General features: G+C 39.9%; 1 protein-coding gene across 3 annotated transcripts in view; it reads left to right on the top strand.

Annotated features, from left to right (window-relative positions):
• The window catches only part of PSIP1 (PC4 and SFRS1 interacting protein 1), a 61,578-nt gene that overhangs the window by 33,218 nt on the left and 5,201 nt on the right, over positions 1-23,159 (top strand). For 2 of the 3 annotated variants that reach the window (XM_024211079.2, XM_024211077.2), the window contains exons 9-16: positions 2,043-2,118; positions 3,363-3,591; positions 4,374-4,492; positions 7,629-7,684; positions 10,816-10,886; positions 18,347-18,448; positions 18,731-18,950; positions 21,328-21,439. In XM_024211079.2, the coding sequence (XP_024066847.1) occupies positions 2,043-2,118; positions 3,363-3,591; positions 4,374-4,492; positions 7,629-7,684; positions 10,816-10,886; positions 18,347-18,448; positions 18,731-18,950; positions 21,328-21,439 (985 nt within the window). Of the gene's footprint in view, positions 1-2,042; positions 2,119-3,362; positions 3,592-4,373; positions 4,493-5,032; positions 5,710-7,628; positions 7,685-10,815; positions 10,887-18,346; positions 18,449-18,730; positions 18,951-21,327; positions 21,440-23,159 lie in introns of those variants that run through there. The other variant, XM_024211080.2, reaches the window with a different exon arrangement.

Here is a 23,159-nt window from a genome sequence, read left to right as displayed (position 1 = left end):
GGATAAATACACTAAAGATTGTGAAGTGCTTTGACAGCTACTGATGAAAAATGCTACATAAGAGATAGGAACATTTGCTTGCTGTCCTATATAATAATACCTAATATTATTACTGCAGATTCTTTAATATGACTATTAATAAAAGCATGTATATTTATGGCTGCTAGATTTATTTCACCTTTCATTAAAGTTCACCAGGCTTTATTAGGCTGGGAAAAAGGAACACTTGCGTTGTATCTTAAATGTTATAAATTACCAAACTGAAAAAAAGATACAAAAAACAGTATGAATGAATACTTAGGACTTGTCAGTTACCATCAATAAAGATACATTTATATTTATAAAAGGTTTTCAGAGACAAAACTGAAATATCCCAAAGATGGGGAATCAAATATAAAGGTTAGGAGATAAGGAAGAGTGATGTGCAAAAGCATCTCAGCCCTAGTAGGGGGCTGCATGTGTAATTCTATTCTGTATACACCACACTCATAACCATAGTGTCTGAGCATCTTTGAGTAGTGAATTAAGCAGCGTGACTAATATCTGCCATGAGTTTGGTCTCTCATTTTCTCTCCCAAAGGAGTAGGTGCAATGAAGTGTTTGGTTTTTATTTAGGATTTTTTATTATTATTATTATTATTATAATGCACGGCACACATATTGCTGTATATTAGGGAAAGCAAAGTCAAGGAAATGTGCCTTGTACTAAGATCAGAAGTTGTTGAAATTTGTGATGGTCCTTTGCTCCTTTGGGAGTTCATTCTGCGGTGTTGGGCAAGCCCTTGAGAAAGCTCTATCTCCTTCACAGACAAGCTTTATCTTTTCATTATGTAGGTGGTAATTTCTTTGTGCAGCTTTGATAAGAATGTTCCAGGAATAAAGCATTCATTTCTGGATACCTGAACACAAGAAAACCTGTAGGGAGCTCAGAGAAGAGTAAGAAAAACAATTGAGGGACTGAAGGGATTTTTTTTTTTTTTTTAAGGAAGATTAAAAGCAGTGAATATTGTGAAAAGTTTGGTAAACAAGTGAAAGGGAGAACAGAACTATCTATGAAATCTGTATAATATGAAAATATTGCTAACAATTCTGCTCTATTTTTGAAAATAGCAAGATTTAATGTACTGCAGTTTTTAATTTGTGAAAAGTCATAAGTACTGTGTAAATATACTTGTAAGTAAAAGCTCTTTAAAATTCACAATTTAATACTACATGAGAAAATAGTTCTTTGAGCAGTTATGTACATCATATTACCCTGTAGTGTGGACAACAGATAAGTTGCTTCTGATACTCATTTATATCTTCTGGCATTATGAAAACAGAAGTTTTGGGTTTTTTTAAATGCAGCCATAGCTTAACTGATTTTAGGGTTTTTTTTGGCATGGAAGCTAGGAAGTTATATTTGACTTTGAATTAATTTCTTAAGTCATCCGCACAATCTCTCCTAGCAAAACATACAATTTTAGCAACTTAAAATGGATTGTAAAATGTTTAGAACATAAGAGACATTATCTGTTATGCTTATACACAGAATGTAAGCAATAAAAGGAGTCAATATAAAAGCCAGATGGAATTAAATACACCCTTCTGGCCTTCTCTGGGGAACATATCGCTAGGCAATATGCAACACAGCATCCCCTGGCATTAGTGTGTCATGTGCGTTTATTGCTTAGCAATGCTGCACACTAAATCCAGTGGCATCTCAGATATTGGGAAGTACATTTCCTAGCAACATATTCAGTGGAGGCAGCAGGATAGCATCTCCTGCAGATTTTAATCTAAAGTGGTACTGTGCACAATATTTTCATCTTGCAGTACTTAGGATAGAAGTGCCAAGGAGGTAGAGAAATTATTTAGCATATTGTAAATATATGATGAAATTAAGAAATCTCTGAAAAGGTGATAGGTCAGCATATCAATCCCATTCAATATTATCTCTCTGATGTTGTTTTATCAGTTGATGTTGCTATGAGAATAGTCCATTTTAAATAAGAAACAAGTAGAGGCTGTAGACTAACCTGATCTTTCTATTTGAACATTAGCTACAGAAGTAAAGGTCCCAAAACCAAGAGGAAGACCCAAATTGGTGAAACCACCTTGTCCTTCAGAAAGTGACATGTGAGTTGGATTTTAATATATAATCTCTTTACATATTGTAAATCAAATGGCTGTTTTCGAGAAGCTAGCATAACTGTGTCACTGAGTGCCTGAGCACTGTTTTTCCTGGGGTGGTGTTTATCAGTAGGTGGTTGCTTGCTTTGGTAGATGAAGCAGTTACTAAAGACTTAAATCAGCTGTAAGTATGCCAAGGTAGTTCAAACTCAGGCACGATAGAAAGCTCTTTTTCTCCCTAATTTGAAAAATTTCTTCAAAGAGCCTTATTTTCTGTTAAGTTTGTCTGTACATTTATATCTTAATACCAGATACTCATTTTTGTGATGAAGAAACAGGGAGGATCATGCAAAAAACCTGTACTAGCCTTTTACAGCTGCTTTATTAAGGTTTGTAATAAGAAACCCCCAGAATCCCACAAGTGAACACCATGGAATCTAAGTGCTGCTTGAAATGGAATAGTGCTATGTACACATCCCTTTTGCCCTATATTAGGGTCATGCTAGCTTTTAACCATCCTAATAATTGAAAGAATAGTCAACTATTTGTATATTCTAAACTTGCATAGTTCTCTTTAGAAGGTTTATAGGACATATGTGCATCTACATTAGATATGTGCCTTAAATAAATGTCTTGGTATAATAGATTTAAAAGGTTAGCATTTACTGCAAACATACATGTGCTTAGCATTAAGTATGTAAGCCAGTCCATTGAAGTAATTGGTACTGCTCGCATGCTTAAAGTTAATCATGTGAGCAAGGGTTTGCAGGATTGGGGTCTAAGTCAGTTAAAATGAGAAGAGGGAGTTTGCATCTCATGAGCCCTAAATTTACAAATACTTAAGCACATGTTTAACTTTATGCACATGAATAGTCTCACTGACTCCTTGCACTAACTTCAGTAGGTCTACATATATGCATACAATTAAGCACATGCATAAGTGTTTGCTGGGCCCAAGAACTAAACATTACTATTATTTGTCTCTGTGAATTCAGATATAACAGGGGATAAACCCACTTTCTAAAGGATATCTTCATAATCAAAAGGGTTTGGGAATTGACCTATTTTTTGTAAAGATGAACTATGAAGTGATGAAGCACTCTTTTTAATAAAGCCATTTATGTAAACATTCATTTCTTCTTTGGCTATTGAGAGTACTTGGCTCCATTTTACACTCAGTATAGATAAGGATTACGAAGCCTAAGCATGGACACTGACTGAAAGATAACTAATTTTTTATTACATTTTAGTGTTCATGAGGAGGATAAGACCAAGAAAAAAGTACCAGAAGAAAAACAACCAAAAAAACAGCTGAAAAAAGATGAGGAGGGTCAGAAGGAAGAAGACAAACCAAGGAAAGATATTGACAAAAAGGAAGGAAAAAAAGAGACTGAACCAAAAAGGAAAAGTGCCACTAAAGTGGGTTCTACATCAGCCTCTGATTCTGAAGAGGATGGAGAAGAGCAGGAAGGTGATAAGGTAAGATATGTTTCTTTGATTAGTTTGTCTTGGCTGTTGATTTATTTATTCTTCTAAACTGGGGGGAAACATCCACTAAAAACAATGGTTTAGTGAAGATATCCCCTGAAGCTAATTCCAGGTCTTTAATTCTGGGCATTAACAGTTGCAGACTAGTGTTCAGACTCCCATACAGAGGCATGCTATGGAATGAGAAGCTGCAGAACTCTCTTCCAAAAGGCAATTTCAGTAATCCTTGGTATTAACTACGAGTAATTTTTTTTTAAGTGGCTTTAATTTAAATCCACCCTTAGGCAAGTAGCATCTTTTAATACGAAAAAATGCCGTTTAGGCAATATAATAGAACCTTGACTGCATGGGGCTTTTTCTATAATTGCTTTTTTAGAGCATACTAAGGGTTTTGTGAGATTTATTTTGAAAGAAAAAAACTAGAGTGCTCTGATCATTTCAGAGTTGATTCCTTTTATGGATTTTGTGGCTTTTTTTTTTTTTTTTCCCCCTCCCTCCCCCCCGTATGTGCGATAACAGATGACTTGCTCCATCTGAGAGAAGAAAATGAGTGCCAGCAAACTTAAATTTATTACCATCGCATACATGAGAATCTCTTACCACTCACTTATTAGAGGTAGTTGTGGGGAATTCTAGACCTTGTCCACGTGCCCTTATCAAACAGATATAGTGATTTAGTTCTGAAATTTTAACTGCTGACATTTTTTTGATTTGTAGTAATCTAAATATTCCTCTCTTCCCACCCAATCTCTAAACTCTGTTAAATGAAACAGAAGAGAAAAGGAGGAAGAAACTTTCAGGGTGCTCATAGGAGGAATATACTAAAAGGCCAACATGAGCGAGATGTAGGAGAAAGAAAACGCAAGCAAGAAGAGCCGATGGAATCAGAGCCGTGAGTATATTCTTTAATATGTAGTGGTTGTGCAAGCTGATAGTAGTGGCTGAGAATAACATGAAGAGACAAAATCTGAAGAAAAATTCCTTTAGCGAAGAAAAATCCTTTCAGTCTGAAATATCTGGTGGTGGTTTCCCCTTTTCTAGTGATATTTTTTTCTAACTTTTCTTCTAACATATCCTCAATTTACATAGATTAATATAAGGGATGAATATAATTTGGGGGATGGTGGGAGAAAATTGGATTTCAGAGAATATTAAAAAGTATTGTCAATCTTGCAGTATCTTAGACTTCCCAATATCAGGGCAGAGTTGACAGGTTCTGTCTAGAATTATTGTGACTATTAATGCTTCCTATATTCAAGCTTACCTTTATGAAGAAAGAGAACTTAACTCTGATCCATGTACCATGTCTTAAATCTTGACTATATGAGGCTGAGAGAGTGCTAGGGCTCATTAATTCCATGGCTGTGGAATTCTGATCAGGTTATAGAATGCATAGGGTTCCCTGGAAAACATTTCCTTCTCTGTCTGGCAGCTGGAGCCCACACCGTCAGACAGAACAAGGAAAAGGTTCTGGCTTATGCTACTCTGGCTCTGCAAAGCCAGTTGAGTGATTTCAAGAGCAGTCTGCACTCAGAAGAGAAACTATCACAAAAGAACCAAGCATCAGCATGGAGAGAAGATGCTGCCAGAAACTTGGGGGGTGGGGGGACACTAGGAAGAAATCTCTGTCCTGTTCTGGAGAGCAATTCCAGGAATGGGTGAAGAAGGAACCACCAAGAGATCATGATGTCCCCATCCCCACAGTTGGTGGGAGGGAGGAAGAAAGGGAGAACAAGGTAACAAAACTCTGGGAGAAAAGGAGATGAGAAAATAGTCCCTCCCTCTCCACATAATGACAAAGTCTAACACTAAGGTTCCCCTCCAACCTTTCCATGCCTAGTAACAAGAACGCAGACTCGATCTTTCTGTCCTCCTCAACCACCCTTTTCCTGGCAGCCTAAACTTATTCCTTTTTGCTAGCTGCCAAATTGCAAGCATCTCCAGCTCCCAAAGATACTAAACTCTGCCCCTACCATTCCTCAACAGCTGGTCTTAATGTTTTGTTAATGCTTAATTATGTGCTACACTTCTAATTCTGCAACAAATTGTAATGTATTGATTTGGTTATTCATTTTAATACTAATGAAATAAAGAAACTCATTTTAAATATCTTTCAAGTTTACTTTTATGCTTCTGAGGAGCTAGAAACAGTTGCATTTAAATTATTATAGGTAGGAGAGCATTTGCTTCAGCCGTGGGATTCAGCGTATCATGGAATATGCAGGCCTTTATTATAGCTAGTGACTAATGTTAACGATAAACCTAGAACCAAAAAAAAAATTAAATGTGCTCTTTACTTCTGCAGTACTCTCTGCCTGCATGTTAATAAGAAGGAAGTCTGTTATTCCTCACAGAACTAATAGTCTAAACAGACAGAACAATCTTGCTTATGCATCTTAAATTTGTTCTACTGTGCCTCTGTATTATTCCTTTATATTTAAAACTGTATTTTGTTCTGGGCTGCCGGTGTCATGAAAGATATTCTATGAAATTTGTTTTGTGTTCCTGTAAATCTGTGAACCTGTAATTGGTTAGAATGAGAGGAACATCCAGGATATGCTTACGGACTTTTTTTTTTTTAATCGATTTTTTTGGTCAGTTTTTGATATCTGTTGTGTCAACTGCATCAAAAATATACTGAATATGCATTGCAGAAAATGTGATTCCTCTGCATGTTAGGATTTCCAAACGTAAAATAAGACTTTGTATATATGTAGAAGTAGTACCAACTATAATACAGTCTAAAGCAGTGGTGGGCAACCTGCGGCTGATGGGCCGCATGTGGCCCGTCAGGGTAATCCACTGGCGGGCCATGAAACAGTTTGTTTACATTGTCTGTCCGCAGGCAAGGCCGCCCGCAGCTCGCAGTAGCCACAGTTCGCCGTTCCTGGCCAATGGGAGCTGTGGGAAGTGGCGCAGGCTGCAGGGACGTGCTGGCTGCCACTTCCCACAGCTCCCATTGGCTGGGAACGGCGAAACGCAGCCACTCGGAGCTGCAGGTGGCCGTGCCTGCGGATAGTCAATGTAAACAAACTGTCTCACGGCCTGCCAGCGGGTTGCCCACCACTGGTCTAAAGACTTGATAAACAGGGATTTATAGTGGTTCCTGAACCATGTAGTTGAGAGTTTAAAACTTTTATTTTGTTCCAAAATAAGACACTGAGACTTTGTAATGTTTTCTCTCCTCCTTCTGTGACTGAAGGGTGGCCATGCCATTATCCTGAAGTTTTTTCCTTTAAGTCCTTGTTTTCATTTTATTGTGTTGTATTAGTATTTTCACTCATCCTAAGGGAAAGAGCCATGAGATTTGTAAAAATACTGGGAGGGGGGGAGGGGGGTAAAGGGGGGACAGGAATTCTTTACACTGCTTATTAAGGTGTTTCAATGTGATTAATACATAATATGGCCATTTGTATTAGGGCACTTACGGTGTTTCTGTAGATTTCTCTCCTCCACTGTTGGGGGTGGGGGCAGGATTTGTGTGGAGTTTTTTTTTGGGGGGGGGGAGGCGGGAAGCGGGGGGAAGGTGCCATATGATAGGGACTGTTAGAATCCCGCACCCCGATTACTATGTGTAGCTGGTGTCGAACCAAGTGCCACTTTTAAAGTCTGATGTGAGCCATTAAAGTGTTCTTGAAGTCATAAAATATTCTGTTGTGTGAATCTTTCATACAGTGCATTTTTCTTTTTAACTTTCACATGTGACAAAAGCACAGAGAATAAAATTTATAAATCTGTACGATTCCTTGTGGCTTGATTAATTTGTTTATCCTTCCATTAATGGTTTGCTATGTGTAAACGCTGATTGCTATTGAAAGCAATTTGTTAATCTGGGAGATTCTGCTATCCATGCTGTTATTAAATTAATCATCATCTACTTCATTATGCAAGATCAGTGTTTGTCCTTTTCTTGTGCTGATGTTTTGAGTTACTGCCTTAGTCATGAAACAGCATATCTCATTTAAAGTTGAAATTGCAGACTTTAAAAGAAGACAGACATGTTGTAAAATGTTTAACATTTTTAATAGGCAGAGTAAAGAGGAAAACAAGAAACCAGAAGTAAAGAAGATGGAAAAGAAGCGAGGTTAGTTTAATGAAGCTATACAGAATATTTTTAGCCTCTTTAATTTTAAATAAAACATATCTATAAACTGAAACTTCATTAGCGAGGGGTTTCTGGATCAAAACAATCCAAGATATTTGGGCTGCGACTCTGCTTCTTGCAAGTACTTTAGGCAGTGCATTTTTGTTCCAAATCTTTTGCTACATCCCTGCCTCCCATGTGTTTCTCTGCCTTCAGCAGTACAAACAAAGCCACTCTCCAGTACTCCCGGTTTATCCATTGTCATTCCGTTTTTAAAGCTGTTTATGTGGGTAGCAGGGAGCAGCGTCTTTCTCCATCTCTTAGGAGAAATGTCTGGTTCTCTGCACCCTGAACAGGACTACTCAGGAAGTTCCTGTGCTCCCTTTGTTTTTTCTCTTCTGCCCCATCATAGCAGAGCAGTTGACAAGGCGTTTCAATCTTTAAGACGACACACTCAGGAGCCCTATCACAACTACTCACAGACACTTGTTCTGCCAAGGGAAGGGGCTTCGGCTCTGGACAGCTTACTGGGGCCTCCACATCCTTGCACACTAACCCGGACACCTTTGCAAGGGAAGGTCATTCCTTTTCATTCCTTGGGGCTCAGCAAAGTTGACTGTCCTCACAAAAAAGGAATTCTTGGGGGCCAGTCCAAATATCTCCCCTCCCACCTTAGTAACATTCTTTAATATTTGCTACATCCTGATTCTTCTATGATTGGAGAAGGGCTCAGAATCCATAATGGAAAACTAGTCGCTTTATTTCCTTTCTGGAATTGGTCCCCTGCACTTGTACTCTTCTACAGCCGCCCCCCCCCCCCCCCATGAGAAGCCTTTCAGTGCTTCTACAGTAGCCCCTTCAGGATCCCTTAATACAGACGAGTGAGGCTGTTTAAAGGTCTGCTTTTAACAAAAATAATATAGGTGTTTCAAGACCACTTTGGGAGTTACTGGTTTGTGCGTGGTGATGTTTCAGAGGGTATGTCTACACTACGGGATTAATCCGAATTTAGATAATTCGAATTTGGGAAACAGGTTGTATAAATTCAATTGTGCGCGGCCACACTAAGCACATTAATTCGGTTTTTAACCACATTAATTCGGTGGTGTGCGGCCACACTACCCCATTAATTTAACCACATTAATTCGGTGGTGTGCGGCCACACTAACCCTAATTCGAATTAACAAAATCGATTTTGACGCTACTCCGCTCGTCGAGGTGGAGTACAGAAATCGATTTTAAGTGCCCTTTAATTCGAATTAACTGGCTCTGTAGTGTGGACGGGTGAAGGGTTAATTCGGATTAACGCAGCTAAATCCGAATTAAAGTCGTAGTGTAGACCAGGCCAGAGACTAAGACAAATCTGAGATTCCTCCAGTATTTTACTGGAAGCTGTTTTGTCCAAATGTCTCTGAATATAAATGTATACATATAAGAACAAATAATGTAGAACATACTTACCGGAAGGGGGACTCTTGCCTGGGAAGCAGTGACTTTGAAAAAGATTTGGGGGTCGATAATCAGCTGAACAGGAGCTCAAAACGCAGTGCTGTGGCCAAAAGGGCTAATGCGACTCTCGGACGCATAAACATGAATCTCAAGTAAGACTAGAGAGGTTATTTTACTTCTGTTTGGCACTGGTGTGACTGCTGTTGGAATAGTAGGTCAAGTTCTGGTGTCCACAATTTAACAAGGATGTTGATAAATTGAAGAGGGTTTGGAGAAGAGCCACAAGAATGATTAAAGGATTAGAAAACATGCCTTATAGTGATAGACTCAAGGAGCTCAATCTATTTAGCTTAACAAAGAGAAGGTTAAGGGGTACCTTGATTAGTCTCTCAGTACCTACATAGGGAACATATACTTATTAATGGGCTCTTCAGTCTAGCAGAGAAAGGTATAACATGATCCAATGTCTGGAAGTTGAAGCTAGACAATTCAGACTGGAAATAAGGTGTAATTTTTAATGGTGAGAGTAATGAACTGTTGTAACAAAAACAACAAGGAATCTGGTGGCACCTTAAAGACTAACAGATTTATTTGGGCATAAGCTTTCAGATGCATCTGAAGAAGTGAGGTTTTTACCCACAAAAGCTTATGCCCAAATAAATCTGTTAGTCTTTAAGGTGCCACCAGACTCCTTGTTGTTTTTGTAGATACAGACTAACACGGCTACCCCGATACTTGACACCATGCAAGGAACTGTTGTAACAACTCACCAAGGGTAGTATTGGATTCTCCATCACTAGCAATTTTTAAAATCATAATTAGTTGTTCTAAAATCTATGCTCTAGAAATTATTTTTTGGCAGCTCTGTGGCCTGTTAAGAAGATCAGATGATCACAATGGCCCCTTCTGGCCTGGGAATCTATTAATTGGGGGAGATGGGAGTCCTAGAAAAGTGAAAGAGAACAAATTTTCCATTTGTTTGTAGTATATCCAAAACACACACCATTTACTAACTGAAGAAAGTACAGAAGATAGTTCAGCACGTATGGATTAGTCAAAGAACCAACCCCTCCATTTCATTTTATCACTAATAAACTTGTCCTGGCAAAGCACATGCATTGACTGCTTGCCAGCCATCTTATTTGACAAATTTGAACTACTTTTTTAAGTGACCGGTTATTTCTAAGTTCCTAGAAGCACCACGTGTGGCAGGGTGACTCTCGCAGGAGGAGGGTCTGGCCACCTCTTTTCCTCCACTTCGTGGGGTGCCAGGCACCTTATCTAAAGGCTGTTCAAATACTTATATCTTGCTTATTATCCGGACTTCTTTTGCCTGGGTTAACAACTATATTGTATTTCCAATTGTATTTTGACAATTAGACATAGGTATGGAAAATTGTTGTAATGTGTAGCATATGCTGCTGCGGAGAACATTGCATAGATTGCCAAATATTGTCCAATTTTTTTAAAGTAATTGTGTTGCAGCACCCAATACACTAATGGTTTTGATCAAAATAGAGTACTTTATGGTTAACTGATATGGCTGCTTATCCATACATACATTTTTTTTCTTCATTCAATCAGCAATTCATGTTTGTAGAAATCTTGTTCTGAAAGATATCCTGCATTAATAGATTTGATAGTCACTACATCATTCACATAAAATTATTTTTAATCTTTAGAAACATCAATGGATTCTCGGCTTCAAAGGATACATGCAGAAATTAAAAATTCGCTCAAAATTGACAATCTTGTAAGTATGTTGTGTTTAATAACAGGTGTATATGTACAGTGCAGTCAGCTAAAATGTTTTGGAATGCTCTGAAATATTACACAGATTGTTGCACTTAAAGGTACGCCATCAGATAAACTTGCATCTTAAAAAAAATAAACCTTGACTTTAAGATTAATACTAATAGATTTTTCAAACCGAATTCTAAAATTCTAACTTACTTTTCATTATTATATCTAAATTCTTAAAATATGCACTTCACTTACCTTGTACAAAGAAACCTAACCTGTTTTCACATTTTTCTATTATCTGTCCACTTTCTGGAACTGGTGCACTCTGAAGTTTGTACAGGATAATGCTGTGAAATTTGGGTTGCACAGAATGCAAGGGGATGTTTAAATCCTACTGTCACCAACTTGCAAGGTCAAAAATCATGAAACAGACTGGGGGAGGTGGGTGAAAACCATAAAAAAAAAAAATTTAAAACTAGTATTACTACTACATCCCCTTATCCCATCAACTGGGGTTGGATTCTCATGCAAGAATCTGCTATCTTCATCTGTCCAAAGTGGCACTAAGGTCCACTGTTTACTCTCTTCTTTGAAGCAATCGATCCATTGCATTCTCAGCTTTCCTCATGGTCTCTCGCCTACCTCCTTCTCCTGCCATGCTATCTTCACAGGTGCAGGTGCTCTTCATTCAACCTCTGTATGTATTTGAACCAGTGACTTTTGTCAGCCACATTACTTTGACTTCTGTCCTATTTCTTTCCTTCCAAAATCTGGCCCTTTGTGTAACTTCCTTTGACTTCTTGTGACTGATGGGGAAGGTTGTTTCCCTGCTGCCTTCTCACTAGACGCTATGCTCCTTCTGTTGTCACTATATATTCCAGCAGCAGTGGGGGGGGAAGAGGGAAGAGTGCAGTTGGGCTAGAGAGTGGACATGTTGTTTGGGGTCCTTCTCTACCCTTTCCTCATTGCTCATCATAGCACTATCTGGGGAATTAAGGGAAAGGGTAGGAGAGCTGGTGTTGCGTCCAGCCCAGTGCCTGCTCCTCATTGCTCTGTTTGCCCCAGGTGAACAATCTGCAGCAGTGGTGGGCAACCTGCAGGTAATCCACTGGTGGGCTGCCAGACAGTTTGTTTACATTTGCACGGCCACCTACAGCTCCCATTGCCTGCCATTCCTGGCCAATGGGAGTGCGGAAAGTGGCGCAGGCTGCAGGGACATGGTTGCCCAGCACTAATCTGCAGTCTGGAGAAGCTGACTCTGCAGCAAGCACTGCAGTGGCCTTTGCTAGTGGCAATCTGAGCTGCAGTACAGCATTTGCAGCTCAGTCTGCCAACACTGATATCTAGTGCTTGAAGCAACAAATTCAGCATGAATTTCAGCTCAATCAGAAATCCTGGGCTGCCAGAATTTTTTTGCAAGACAAATTTTTTTGCAAGACAAATAAAAATAGTCAAAAATCACAGGACTTGTGAAAATATCGCAAGAATTGGCAACCATGAAATCCAAATAAATGGTGCTTCTTCAAGTGCTTGCATATGTCCACTACACTGTAGGTGTGTGAATGTCCCACACACTGGTGCTGGAGAGTTTTACTTAGTAGTACATGTAAGGGTGGCCCCACCCACTTCTTAGATCCTTGTGCTCCATACAAGGGCAGAAAGGGCATAGCTGCCCTGCCCCTCCTTCAGTTCATTCTTACCATCCATGGACAGTGGTTGGACCATCTTGTTCCCGGTGAACAAACTTATTGCTGATTGGTCACTTACCTAATGTTACTCTTTTTGTTTTTTTCTCATCATTTGATTTTTCTTTGTTCTAATTTTGTTTTAGTTTGCATTTTTTCAGTTCACCGTCTTCAGGCCTCACCCAGTGCTGGGTAAGCCTATGCCAAGATCCCTAGATCTTGGCACTTTGCTCAGGTTGTCGGAAGCCCATGTCTGACGGAGACCCTCATTAACACTATATCAAGTGCTTAAGCAAAGTCTGCTTGAGAGACAGGTGCACTATTCGTTGCAGTTTCAAGACCAGGATGAAAACGCTGAGAAAAGAGTGTTTTCATTACATCCTAATGGAGGTGGCACTTAGATTGGCATCAAAACCACCTAGATTGCCCAAGGGAAGCTGTTTCACGACTCATTCCCAGAGCACTCCCCCAGCTGTCTATACATGGGGCCACATGAGGTGCCCATCACCGGGACTTGTCTTCCTCTAGGCCGAGGGCTTCAGAGTGTTTCCTGCCACAGAAACAAAACTAAGTTGGCATCAGGTTCCTCAAAGATCAGGAATTGGAATTCCTTCAGAGAAGGCTGGTCCAGTACTGATGGTAGAGTGCACCCTCGGACTCTCTGCTCCCTGGTACCGGCTCATACAGCGGGACCTGAGCCATTGACTCCTGGGCCATTGAAATGGGCTATTTATTTGGCTGGGACAGATCAGACTTCTCTGATCACAGCAGGACAACCACCCATGTCAGTACCAACAATGTCTGACACTTATGGCAAAGCAAGGGACTTATGTTTGTCATTACTACTGTTGCCATTACATTAGGGTGAGGACTGTCAGCCAGTGTCAGTGCAGGTGCTGATGTTGTCTGCATCAGGTCTCTCTATTTGGGACCCATTGGCTACAAGCCAGGTGCAACCCTCTTCAACCTCATCAGTATCCGTACCAGCTCCTCCATGGCCCATGTTACTGCGGCTAGGAAGACGTTCATGCTGCCTCCGGCACTGCATTCATGATGTAGGTCTAGATCACCTTAGGAGAATGGCAGTTTCTCTTGGCATTCAGTTGGAATTAGTGGAGGAGAACATCTACAAGCTGGTTGACATTCTACATTGCATCCTTGTGCGAAAGGTACCCCTGCCTATAAATGATGCTGTTACACTGCTCTGTAAAACACGGTGGCAAATCCCTTCTTCCATCCCATTTGTGGCTAAATGAATGGAACATAAATATCCGGTTCTGTCCCAAGGATTTGAGCAGTTTTATTTACACCCTATGCCAGGGATCGGCAACCTTTGGCACGCGGCCCGCCAGGTTAAGCACCCTGGCGGGCCGGGCCAGTTTGTTTACCTGCCGCGTCCGCAGGTTCGGCCAATCATGACTCCCACTGGTCACGGTTCACCGCTCCAGGCCAATGGGGGCTGCGAGAAGCCGCAGCCAGCACATCCCTCATCCCGCGCCGCTTCCTGCAGCCCCCATTGGACTGGGACGGTGAACCGTGGCCAGTGGGAGCCGCGATCGGCCAAACCTGCAGACGCAGCAGGTAAACAAACCAGCCCGGCCCGCCAGGGTGCTTACCCTGGCGGGCCGCATGCCAAAGGTTGGTGCTATGCCAAACTCACTAGTAGTGGCTGTGGTGAATGAAAGGGGTCATGAAGGCTGGGCTAAAGCTTCCTCTAAAGAAAGTGATGCCAATAATCTTGACCTTTTTGGTAGAAAGATTTATTCGATGGTGAATTTACAGCTCCACATTGCCAGCCTTCAGGCATTGTTGTCAAGGTACAAGTATTCCAACTGGGCAAGACACTGTTTGCAACCCAACTGCCGGGAGGTCCTAGAGAACCTTTTCTCTCTGAGCCCAAAAATCTACACTTCAATTTAACTGCCCCTTAGTCTGAGCCTGAGTCAGCTGGCATGGGCCAGCTGCAGGTTTTTAATTGCAGTATAGACATACCCAGTATGATCCCTCACACCAGGCTGCACCTCAGAGTGCTACATACATGACTCAGATCAGTATATTTCCCTCACATTCACAACTTGGACAATCGTATGTGCATTCTGCATGGGGCTTTGTCACCTCTGAGCTGGTGGGTGAGTCAAGACAAAATCTGTAGGGGAGTTTCCTTTGCTCCACCTCTTCCTTCCATGTCTCTGGTAATGGATGCTTCAACCATGGTCTGGGGAGAACTTCTGGGCAATCTTCAGGCCCAAGGGTTGTGGGCTGCCCACAAGGCCAAGGTTACATAAACATTCTCGAATTGCAAACGTTTTTGTGCATGTCAGTGGTTCCTGCCTCATATTCAGGGAAAAACTCTCCAAGTGCTAACCGACAGCACCACATCAGTGTTTTATGTAAACAAACGAGGAGATGCCAGGTCAGACAGCCTCTGTCAGGAAGCTGTCAAGTTGTGGAATATCTGCATTCGGAGCTCGATCATTCTGAAGGCATCTTACTTGCCAGGGGTTCAGAACAGCTTGGCAGAACACCTACGCCAATCCTTCAGTTTAGACCATGAATGGTCTCTCAACACAACCATTCTAGCTTCAGTATTCCACATAGAAGGTCTTTCATCAGTCAGTCTGTTTCCCCAATTCTGTTACAGTGTGGACCATAGCCCCAGGTCAATCTCAGACACGTTTCTATTCCCATGGGAGAAGGACTTGTTATATGTATATCCACCAGTTCCCCCCAATTCCCAGGGTCATTCTCAAGCTAAAGCAAGATCAAGACAGAGTAATATTTAAAGTTCCAGCCTGGCCAAGCCTGGGGCAACCATCGTATTCTAGCCTTCAGGGCTCTCGAGTGGAAACCCTGTGGGTGTTACCATTAATCAGAGACCTCATCACACAGAACCATGGCCAGGTATTTTACCCAAATCCTCAGATGCTGTACCTCACAGCATGGTACATCAGTGGTTAAATGCCCAGGAGGGTCTCTGCTCAGCAGCAGTTCAGAATGTCCTCCTTAATCATAGGAAACCTTCCACAAGAGTTGCTCACCTGAATAAGTGGAAATGTTCTTCAGCTGGGTGGCCTCAGGTAATGTGCCGCCTATTTAGGCAAAGATACACTCAATCCTAGACTACCTCTTGTATCTTAAGGCGTAACATCTGTTGCCCAGCTCCATTAGAGTGCATCTGGCCATCATCTCAACATGTTACCTTCAGATCAGTGGTAAGACGGTTTTCATTCAGGCTATCGTGACCAAGTTCCTGAAAGGCCTAACTAGATTTTCAGTCTGTCAGGGATTTGCACCAACTTGAGATTTGAATTTAGTGGTGTTGGCTCTAATGGATCCTCCTTTCAAGCCTTTAGTGTTGTGCTCATTTATATGCGTTCCAGTGAAAGTGGCTCTTATTGGCCCTCACCCCCACTAGGGGAGTGAGAGAGCTGAATGTGGTAGTCACAGATCTGCCTTACACAATTTTTTACAAACAAAAAAAAGGTTCCGCTGAAGCCAAACCGCATGCTGACAAGGACAAGCGAAGGCGCTCCACATCCTAGATGTTTGAGCTTCAGATTTTTACCTGAACAGGACAGAGCCTTTCAGGTTTCTTCACAGCTTTTTGTTTCATTTGCAGAGCATATGAGAGGACAATCATTTACAACACAGAGACTCTCAAAATGGATTAGCAGCTTCATTGCTATGTATTATACTGCCAAAGGTATAGCGCCTCCAGATAAGCTGATAGCATGCTCAACCGGAGTGCTTTCGGTCTTAGTAACATTTGTGGCGCATGTCCCTAGTGTGGACATATGATGTGGTCTTCCATTCAGACATACACTTTCCCACTGCATCAAGGGAGGATGCAAATGTAGGAAGAGCAGTTCTGTGGTCCCTCTTCCGATGAGACTCCAAACCCCATAACCTGGGGTTAGCAGCTTGGGAGTCACCTACAGTGTAATGGACATATGCAAGCACTCGAAGAAAAATGGTTACTCGCCTTCTTGTAACTGTTGTTCAAGATACATTGCATGTGTCCATTACGTGATCTGCCCTTCTTCCCTGATGGAGTCTATCATTGGCTTCCCTGGAAAGGAACTGAAGGAAGGGCAGGGCAGCTGCACCCATGGTACTGTTAGGAAAACTCCCCGGCACAGTCTTCAGTTGTAATGGATATATGCAACACATCTCACAAGTTACAAGAGGTAAGTAACTATTTTTAATTGAAATTGACATAAAAATAATTAAAATACTTCCACTGATATTAGGTTTATAAAAAAATATGTCCAGTTCTACAAAATCTAAATTTTTGGTTTATTCTGCAGACCATTGGTTTGACTCCAAAATCAATAAAAAACATTCAGCATTTTCAGAGACTTTTTATTATTGAGTTAAACTTGAACTAGCTTTTTTCTTACCCTTTTTTTGTGGCAATGTTCTTATCGAGACAAGGAAAGTTGGTTGCATAATAATAATAATCATCTAACTGATCATGTTTATCATTAAGCAAACATAGGGAAATATAGTATATTGTGCAGAGACAATAGTCCTGACTTTTTCCCTCCCAGCTAGAGCTGGACAGAAGTTTTTGGATAAATAGCTTATTTGCCAAAAAAGCAGGTTCAACTGACCCAAAACTATTTGCAGATTTGACATGAATTTGCTGAATACTTTTGGCACACAGTGTTTTTTGGGGGGAACTTAGGTGATAGTCACAAAATGGCTAGAAAATGCAGTGGTCACCCACATTGCAGGAGAGTGCCCTAGCCCGTGGGCTATTCTGGTGTGGCTCTTTCTCTGTCTGTTCCGTTGAAGCTGTTGGATAGTATAATTTATTGGAGCAGGGACATGAACTTGGGTGTTCCTCCTGTGAGAGTGCCCTAACCAACAGGCTATAAATTCATCCTTTTCTTCTTTCTCTCCCTTCCTCCCTCCCTTGCTCCATTGACTATTCAGGTAATTCATACAAAGTGGAGTGGCTTCAACAGAGAGAGATTAAGAAGGACCCACCCAAGACTATCCTATAGCCCTAATAGGTTTGGACTCTCACCTGGGAGGTGAATCCCTTCTCCATAGCAGGGAGTAGCCCGTAATAAACTCTTCACCCCTCAGCACAGGTGCTAAAAGTCTGTATTAAGATGCAGAATCTTATCAAAGACTTATGCTGGCAGATGGATCTTCTTAGCTTCAACCCAGATATAAAAGTTGGAGTCTCTCTCTGAGGAAAAGGAAACAAAGGGCTGACACAGGGATCCTGCAGGGAAGCTTTAGTACAAGCTGAACTTGGGGAGAAACTTTAGGTCAAAATTTTCATACTTAGGCATTGAAGTATTGAATTCATGGAAGCAACAGAAAGCATAGAGTGAAGTTTTGTTTTTAGTACTTTCATAGTACCAAGATACAGGGAACTTTTTAGGGGAAAAGGTTAGGATTTGAGACTAACTGCTTTGTGTTGAAACAAGTGGTTAAGTTTGAGTTAGACTTTACTGTATGTTCTTGTACTATAAATGTATGAAGTACTCTCTTTGGTGGGAAAAGTTTGGAATTTAGTTTGTGTCAAATATTAATTTTCTCATTTGTAGATTTTTTTTTTGAGTATACAAATTTAAGGGGTTTGCGTTTATGTACATTGTTATAAATTCCAAACTACTGATAAGACTTTTAAACTAATATTCTGTGTATATATATTCTAGTACTGCTGATAAGTAATATCAGAAACCAAGGCTTATAAATTTTAAACAAACATATAAAAAGCTAAAGTTAAGTTCAAGTTGACACTTGAAATTGGCTTCTTGTTTAACAGGATGTGAATAGATGTATTGAGGCCCTAGATGAGCTATCTTCGCTTCAGGTCACAATGCAGCAAGCTCAAAAGCACACAGAGATGATCTTGACACTAAAAAAAGTAAGGTTTGCAACTTCATCCTAAACAGCATAATATATTGCATCTTTATCCTAAAAGTATAATGTATTGTCTGTTCTCTTGAGTTCTCATTTAAGCTGATTCATTTCATTGGACCTTGTGAAAGTTCCTGTTTTGTTTCTTTAGAAGTCTGATTATAGTTTAGTGGGTTAAGCATTTTAATTGCACTTAGTTTAATATGAAGGATGAGCAAATATTTGTTTAAAAAAAAAACTTGTGCACATCCTATATTTATTTTGTTACATCTCACACATGTATCTTCAGATACGGAAGTTCAAAGTTAGCCAGGTTATCATGGAGAAATCCACTATGCTGTACAACAAGTTCAAGACCATGTTTCTGGTTGGGGAAGGAGATTCTGTCCTCTCACAAGTGCTGAATAAATCACTTGCTGAGCAAAAACAGCATGAGGAAGCAAATAAAACCAAAGAACAGTGGAAGAAAGGACAAAACAAGAAAATGGAAAAAGAAAAAGAGCAAACAGGTATGTGGTGGTGTCCTCAAACTTCCCCCTGGAGAGCTTAACAACATTACCCCAGACAGTCAACTGGTACATGGAAATAGTTTCTATTTTCCGTAAACCCATGTTGATTGGCATTAATTAATATTTCCCTTCTTTAACTCTTTTATTAATCAAGTCCCATATTAATTGTTCCATTAGCCCAGGATTGCTGACAGATCTATAATTAGCCAGGTCATCCCGTTTACCCTTTTTAAATTTTAGCACAGTAAATTTTTTCCAGTCCTCTTGGAATACTAGGAGAGTTCCAGACTTACTGAAAATCTACATTAGCTCCTCAGCCAGCACTTTCACAACTCTTGGATGCAGGTATCTGGACCTGCTGAATTAAAAATGTCTAGCTTTAATAGCTTCTGTTTAATGTTCTCTGAAGTTACTAGTGAAATGGAAAGTATTTCATCATCATGATGATGTATGATTACATCATCTGGCTCTTTCCCAAATACAGAACAGTAATATTTATTGCACACTTCTACTTTTTCTGCATTGTTATGGACAATTCTGCCATTTCCATCTAGTAATGGGCCAATCTTATTGTTAGAATTCGTTTTGTTCCTAATATATTTGAAATATTCCTTAATATCTATCTATGGCCAGCAGAGTTAAAGAAAATATTTATTTTCTACAAATCCTAACTTCTGATTTATATTCCATACTATTAACTTCCCCTTTCTTCCGTGGGGAGTCAAGGTGTGAAAATTTGCTTTCACGTTCTCTCTAAGCCAGGTTGTTTTTAAACTTCCTTCTTGCTATTGGGATTGTTGCTTTTTGAGCATGTAGTAAATGTTCTTCAGCAGTTCCCAGTTATTCACGTTTTACCATTTAAATTCTTTCTCCCAACTGATTTGGCTCATAATTGTTTTCAGCTTTGAGACATTGGCCATTTTAAAGCACCAATTGTGTTTATTACTGGTTTGGACTTTATTCTGGGCTCACATAAAAAAGTACGATCAAGTCATGATCACTTGAACATAAGCTACCACTAATTTTTAGTTGTGTGATCAATTCTTTTTTATCCCTTAAAATAAGATCTAATACAGAATTCCCCCATATTGGATTCAACACTTTTTGATTAGGAAACTATTGTGTACAATACAGTAAAAGCTGTGATATCCGATACTTTATCAACCAGAAAGCTCTATTAACCGTCATTTCTGATATCTCCCAATACAAATCTTCAGTCTAGTAACCGGGACTAGCATACTGCCCAGGAGGATTGCACATTCTGCACTCTACTTTTATGCAAAAGAGGAAGAAGACAAGTAAGCAAGCTGATATCAGGAATTGATTCAAAAAAGCAGCTTCCAGGGTGTGTCATAGGGTCATTACAGTCATCTCCTCCTCCTCCCCCCCCACTCCCACAATGCCCGGTTCAGTAATACCAACTAGGTTGATATTGTCCACTTAGTCAAATTGTGGCAAAACTTTTGGTACAGATGTCCATTTTCCTCATTAGTAGCTACTTTCAATACGGCTTGACCCAGTCACAGGAGATACTTAACATTCTCACTGTTTAGGCCACCAATCCTAATAAAGAACACAAAAGAAGTACTTGGTTTCTTTATCATGCTTACCTTTTTATTTTTGCTTTCTCATCATTTCCAGCAAAATACTGGCACAACAGACTATTTAGAGGATGACAGGGTTCTCAGGCTGTCACAATTTTTTAACAATATTTGAAATTTCATCAGTAAATCAGCTTCATACTCTTCTTGCTCACATACTCTTCTCCACATACCTGTCCCTCCTGTAGAAACTGTCCTCCATTTCAAGTGGAGGGGGAGCCTACTGCAATTCCATAGTAAAAATAGTTGTCCTTGGTATCTCCAGTCTGGCCAAACCCAATAAGAACTGGAAATCTTCAAATTGTTTTCTTGATATTTCCAACGTAACTTTTGTAAATCTATTACTTCTGAACTTATAGACTTTTCCAAACCTCCTTGAGTTTTTATTTGGGAATGTGTGTTGTGAAGTACAAGAACAAAGATTGCTGAAAGTAGTTTTCAGCAATAATTTATATACCTAATGTTTAGGATATTTTAGGTATTCTTTATAAAATGGGGAATGCTTGCGGTTTTTATTTAAATATTCAAGGAAGCTATGAGGCTGAATTGGGTATATAAAATAGGCCAAAACCTAATGAAACATGTCACAATACTAGCTTTTTCTTTTTAGATACTATTTCAGTTTAAAGTTTCAGGACTAAGCATGACAAACTCCCACAACACAGAAGTTGATGCTAGCCGTAAAAGGATTCTGTGGTAACTTACAGTTTTGCTTTTTGTCTACTTAAATGCACTATGCTGACATGGTGGAGTCTTTTTGCTTTGTAATTTCAAAGGTTCAAAGATACTGAACGGAGGGCCTGATGCTCAAGACAGTAACCAGTCACAGCACAATGGAGACAGCACTGAAGAAAAAAGAGACAAGCATGAAGTCGGCACTAAGAAAAAGTGAGGGTAGTTTTAATCTTTGTAACAACGAATTATACTTGTTCCTCTGTTTTAGAAGGCTTTTTTTAAAAATGAGTAATAAAACTTAGCAATATTGTTAAGTTACTACTTAAGTCATGTTTTGGGTACTTGACTGATATTTTACAAGGTTTTTCCTAAGGATTGTAGGGAAACAGTACCAAGTCAATATTTGTCTCAACGTTCAAACTAAAAGTGAGGAAAAAAAACCGTAGGATAAAAATAAATGCTTCGGACTCTTATTTTGATATTTCTTAGTCTAGAAGATCGGGGCTGATTTTACAGAAAGTAAAGGTAGAGGACAGACCATTTCAGGTGTGACAATGACACTGCAATAAACAGTCTTGATTTACTAGATTTCAAGCTGTTTAATACAACCACAGGTGGAAATTGTTTTAAACCTGGAAGCAAAGGCAGCCCAGGTTAAAGGGAAAATATGACCTAGAAAATGATGTGAAACTGCTGTATTTCTACCATAAAACTTTTTTTACAAAATATCTGTAATTCATGTAACATCCACTGATTAATAAACCTGTTAAATTGCTAATTTTAATTATAAAATTCTCAAAATACAATCAGTTTATTCAAACTGTTTTTTACTATGAAATCTCAAAATACTGTGGTGAAGGGGGGCAGATTTATTAAAAGTTTTGAGAGGTTCAGCTGTTGTGTTCTGATCAAGCTGTTTTCTGCTTGTTTGTGTTCCTTAATGGTCTAAATATTTAAAAGGAAAGCTTTGTAAAATCACTTAGGTGGAAAATAATTAATACTTACTTACCACCCCAAACCTCCTCCACAACATTGTCCGTCAATATGGTACCATATAGACAAGGATGGCAGCAGTATGTTGTGTGCTGGGACAGCAGTACCTGGTGTGTGGGGAGTAGACTGTCTATATTATGGGGTTTTAAAAGATGAAAGAAACTTTAAATCTGTTATTTGCTGATGCCTCCTCCTTCAGGTGCTTGTCCATATACTATATTCTGCTAGTGCTGAATGTGCCCAGTGCACTTGAGTTCATATTCTTTTGGTGACCCATGTTGGGGGCCGTGCCTGTGACCTGAGTGTCTTGTGCCTCCAATAGAGGGCATAAAGGACAGGGCACCCTCAATTGCCTCTCTTCCATTTCATCACTTTCAAGTTTAAATTTATAGAGGCGGGGAACCTTTGCTTACTATGCAGCTTCTTCTAATGTAAATAGTTGGAGAGTAAGGTGCCTGGTAATTAGTTTGGCTTTAGGATTAGTTCTAGAAGTTTTGTTTGATAGTTTTTCTTCCTTCAGAAGAAGACTCACTTGTTTGGTTTTTGCCTAAGTATTAGCACTAATATTGGGATTGGTCACTATGACTGAATGCTAATCTCCAGGCTTTAAAAATTGCCTTTTGTGTGGGGTTGTAATGCCTCTCAATCATGGGCATACCAGATGCTTGTTGAGTTTGGATAAGGGGCACTTTACAGAACAATGTCATCTGTAAATGTTTTTCTAAAAGAACCCAGAGAGTAGTCTTGTTTGAAATAGCTCCTTTGAGTGAAGTTAAGGCATCCCTCATCAGAGTCTGGGATGCCTGAGTCAGAAACTTTTGAGCACTTATCTAAAAATTCTCCTGATGGCTCCTCTATGCTTGGAGCTGAAGTTCCTGCTCCTAAAGATGCTTGGTAAAATCTCCAAGGCCCGGGGGAAGAAAGAGCACCAACTCCACAG

Source organism: Terrapene carolina, unplaced genomic scaffold (genome assembly GCF_002925995.2).
Source record: "Terrapene carolina triunguis isolate 2854851 unplaced genomic scaffold, T_m_triunguis-2.0 Scaffold113, whole genome shotgun sequence".
NCBI classification, from domain to species: domain Eukaryota; kingdom Metazoa; phylum Chordata; order Testudines; family Emydidae; genus Terrapene; species Terrapene triunguis.
This window is presented reverse-complemented; position numbering and strand designations above follow the sequence as displayed.